Source organism: Danio rerio, chromosome 18, assembly GCF_052040795.2.
Source record: "Danio rerio strain M-AB ecotype USA chromosome 18, GRCz13ab, whole genome shotgun sequence".
Classification (NCBI taxonomy): Eukaryota; Metazoa; Chordata; class Actinopteri; order Cypriniformes; family Danionidae; genus Danio; species Danio rerio.
Window position 1 is genome coordinate 30,160,135 of NC_141038.1, and position 4,866 is coordinate 30,165,000.

General features: G+C 32.7%; 1 protein-coding gene across 1 annotated transcript in view; it reads left to right on the forward strand.

Annotated features, from left to right (window-relative positions):
• Positions 1–1,242: 1,242 nt before the first annotated feature.
• Positions 1,243–4,866, forward strand: part of spon1a (spondin 1a) — a 316,060-nt gene continuing 312,436 nt past the window's right edge. Inside the window, 2 exon segments of the mRNA NM_131515.1 lie at positions 1,243–1,632; positions 3,466–3,572. Of these exon segments, the coding sequence (NP_571590.1) occupies positions 1,395–1,632; positions 3,466–3,572 (345 nt within the window). The 5' untranslated portion in view covers positions 1,243–1,394.

Genomic DNA, 4,866 nt, shown 5'->3' on the forward strand with positions numbered 1-4,866 from the left:
AAATTGCACCTTGAGGGAGCAGTCATTTGTAGTGGTGTCTGAAACCCACACGAACATGGGGAGAACATGCAAACTCCACACAGAAATACCGACTGACCCAGCCAAGGCTCAAACCAGCAGCCTTCTTGCTGTAAGGCAACAGCGCTAACCAATGCACCACCCCTGCTATTAATTTGGTCTTTAATTGTAAGGATTTATCAATCAAATTTTATGCAGTACATTAAGAAGACTAGGAAATGCAGGTACTGTATGTATGTATATAGTACTAATAGATGAGTAATACATTGCGTAAGTATTTCTAAGGGAAGTAAAATATAGTGCAATCAATGAAATCTGTCATCATTTATCCACCCCCAGGTTGCTCTGCATTACATATTTTGGAAAATGTTGGTCCAGCATTCTTGTCCACATTCCAGTGTTTAGAAACAAAATTATATCCGTAAAAATGTATTTATTAATTTTGAAAACAAATAATATATTTTTAAATTTTTTTTTATTTTACAATTTAGAATAATGTAAATATTTTGATATATAAATAGCTGTGAATTATATTTTCAGTGATGAACTGATTTATTATTGTCATTAATGGCATGGTACAGCATGTATAAAAGTCAACATTAAACTTCGAGATTTTGCAGAGTAAAGTTTAAATACAGTACTATGAATTAATGAATTAATAAAAAAAGATTCTGGGTTTTGAACAAATCCTATAACAAGAAAAACATTTTAAATTTATATAGAAAGTGCACAACACCTAAAAAAAAGCTGTTTTAATAACATCAATGGTTATACAGAGATAATTAGCATCAACGCTTATTTATATACTGAATTTTATTTTATTTATTTATTTTTTTAAATGCAATTCACACTACGAGAGAAAAAAAAAGTAATTTTAAGAACCAATGATTGAAAATTATTTTATAGCACCACTGCAAAAAACAATCTCACGCGTAATATCTTAAAGCAAACACTGTGTGCGCATATCTGAACTATATGTGCCATCTCCAATTGCAATAGGAAATCAAGTGGTCAATGAGAATTACTTGGGAGAAAGGTTACGATCCTCATAAATCCTAAAGGCTCCTCTGCTCTGAGCATGTGCTTTTTGTTTGAAGTTGTGTGGCTGAATCCATTCAGCTGTCAGCGCGAGGCAAGCAGCGGCACTAGAGTCGGTCCAGTCAAAGTGAATGTGCCACTCCGTACAGACGGGCGATTCCTCATCTCGCTTTTCTTTCTCTCTTCAGTCCAGGATGGCAACATAGAGCGGTGAAGGCGGTGATATCAGCATCTGCGTATATGGGAGCCTGTTATTCCATGCAAGTTTAGTTTAGACTAGAGTTCAACACTCTAGACACACGCTTATAAGTGCACATTGAAAAGAAATTGAAAAAAAAATGAAAGTAAAGCGATCGGAGATGTGGAGAGCCGGTGTCCTGCTGCTGTTCACTGGCTGCGTATGCGCGAGTGTGCCGGAGGAACCAGCGGACAGAACGTCTCCATCTGACGGCTACTGCAGCTGGATAACGCGGGCACAGCCGCACGGAGCTGGAGGCAGAAGAGAGAGCACCAGTGAATTCAGGCTGCGAGTGGAAGGAGACCCGGAGCATTATCAGCCGGGCAGCACTTACCGAGGTACATGCCACTGTTTTAGCTGTTGTCAGGACCACCAGCGTGGACAGAGATGATCATGTGCGCGCGCCAGAGATGTGATGTGTCTTGAAAACTATCCTGTTAGTTGCATAGGCAGCACGTTTTGGCATCGTTTTGCTCCGCAAAAAAAAATAGTTGCTGGTGGAAATTAAGATTTGTTTTTACGGAAAGAATTTAAAGGTCTTTAGTTAGATTTTTATTTATTTATTTTTTTTTACAGTGCGTTTTGTGTTTTGTGGTCTTTACTAAAAAAAAATAAAAAATAAAAAATAAATAAATAAAATAAATAAATATATATATAGCACTGCCAATGTACCATAACGATGTAAGTGCATTCAGCAATTAAAACTAATAAAGTAGGGTGGAATATTGAACTGCATTGCCTGAGATATATACTATATTTTATTCCGTGTCAGATAAAGATCAATTTGTTACATGTCAAGCCACAAACACATGCTCTCAACTTTATTTTTGGTTTGTTTTTTTGTTTCTTAAATTTCATGTTTGATTTTCAGAAAAATTGAAAAATGTATAATGTATTTTGTAATATACTTTGTATATATATATATACAATTTGTATTGTGTAAATAATTATCTTTATATGTGAATAATATAGATCATCATAGCATTTTATTATTACATTTTAAATGAATAAGTTGTGATTTTTAAGAATCATTGCATTGGAAACTTGAGGCAATAGTAGTTTAGTAATTGTGCTGGTATGGTTTCTATATTGTAATAATTTATTTATTTATTTATTTATTTATTTACTTAGTTAGTTAGTTAGTTAGTTAGTTAGTTAGTTAGTTAGTTAGTTAGTTAGTTAGTTAGTTAGTTTTAGAAAGCAAGTGAAGTTCTTAAATGCAATTTTGGTTGGAATTAACCCATGTACTCTTTTGGTGAACTGCTAGAGGATAAGCAGTACTCACAGTGCTTTGTCATCTGCTTTTTCAACTTCCTCTCTTACCATATTCTTGATCCCCTCTACTCTAAAATGCTGCAAAATGCAACCAGCTCTGTATCAGATACATAATATCATTGTATGTGTTTTATTACCTAAACACTAATGAAAGCAACACGACAGTTAATATAGGCTAACTGTAGTATTGCTGTGATTATTTCCACTAACTTCATATGAAACCAATACAACACTCAACCAATCAGATTTAGCAGTCATGGGTCAATAAATATGTTATCAAAACCAGTAACAGTGTTGGAATTATAATATGAAAAACTGTGCATGCATTTTGTATCATTGGTGAAAGTGAAATGTTTTTTTTTTTTTTTTTTTTTTTAATACAGATGGTATATCACACAGCATGTAGTCTAAATGCATGAGATTCTGATCAATGGCAGATACATCGATGTGAGACCTTTGATGTAAACAACAAAGCATACAATGAATGTTTCCTCTAAATGAAATCCGTCGTTATATGGTTAATTGCTTTTTCTTATTTGCATTAAATGCATCATTACACTATGCTGATGTATGCAACCTCACATTTTGGGTCATGACCCACCAGATGAGATTCTCACTATGATGTAGAGGGTATTAAGTTCCCACCTCACAGAATTTTTTGTTTTCATGAGATGGATTGTGAGCTCAGATGTCTGGTGTTGACTCATCAGTCAATAAATAATGTTAATCGTACAGTAGGTACAGAGTGTTTCGACAATTTAATTCTTCATTAAATATGATTTGTTTTTACAGATGTTTCTGTCAGAATATTTTCCATCTGCTCACATATTCTGACTGCAGTGAATGCAAACAGAAAGACGATGTAGGCTAACCAGAATAACTGTGATTATTTCCAGTAACCCTGTATGCAACAAACCCTGCATACTTCAGAGGCTTTACACTTATCGCACTGAAGGAAGGGCACAATGGTGACCAAGAGGAGGATTATGCTGGAAATTTCCAGGTACGAATCAAACACTTTGTTTTATATATATATATATATATATATATATATATATATATATATATATATATATATATATATATATATATATGAATCAATCATTTCTGTTTATATATAATTTCTGTGTATATATATACTTTTATATTTACATATAATTTTTGCTGTGTATTTGGCTTATAGATTTGTCAACTTTTTAAAGCAGACATTTTGCCATTTGTGGCTGTGTAACACACATTCATATAAACATTACAATGTACAACGTAACACATATTATTTATTACAATATTTTGCACATTATCTTCTACTGGAGCTTAAATAATTTTGCTATATTTAATTTCATTATAAATTATTGACATAAAGAGTTTTGGTGACTTCTAAAAACATGTTTTAATAAAATGTACGTCCCTCCTTTGAAGTTCTTTGAAGTTTTTTTGTGAAAAAACTGTAATCCACATAAAGCAAGTCTTCATCAAATAAGGTATTAAATTAGTAATTTGAATGTGAATTATTAAGTATTAATATGTGGATTAAAAAAAAAAAAAAAAATATATATATATATATATATATATATATATATATATATATATATATATATATATATATATATATATATATATAACATGCTCTTCAAACAAAATGACTCTTCAGAAGACTTGAACCAATCAATTCAAATGGATAACATTCACAAGATTGTCACCATATTCTCTCCTTTAAAGGGTGACTATGATGAAAATTATTTGTGTATGCTGTGTGGACAGAACTGTGTGTAGGTATATTGTGTCTACATTGATATTGGGATGCTAAAATTTAAATTTAACAGTTCCTGACGTTAAAATAGGATCCAAATGCCTCCCATTTTGAGGACCACCACAACATGATGTATTAGTGACAGATGTGTATTACCATGTCTCCATAGTAATGTGTATAATCATATCAAAAAGACATGACATGTGCAAAAGAAATGGGATTAAAAGATCTGTTCAGCTCTCTGTAATCATCAATCACCATCAAATGTGATCAAGAGTGAGTTTTACAAGTATAACACATAAGTGCATGTTTGTAATGAATTACAGTAAATAAGGTTGTATCACCACAGCTGCATGTGACTCATCAAACGGCTTGAATTAACTCCACAACAAATGCATCAAATAATCATTGGGAAAGTTGTTACTGTGTAGTGTTTCTCACAAACGTTAAGTGCTTCCTTTATGTCTGTCACTGTGTTGCTTATCTTACTCAGCCAAGGCAGAGATTGAGGCACACTCTGACAGGCATGAAATTTCCAATATCCTGT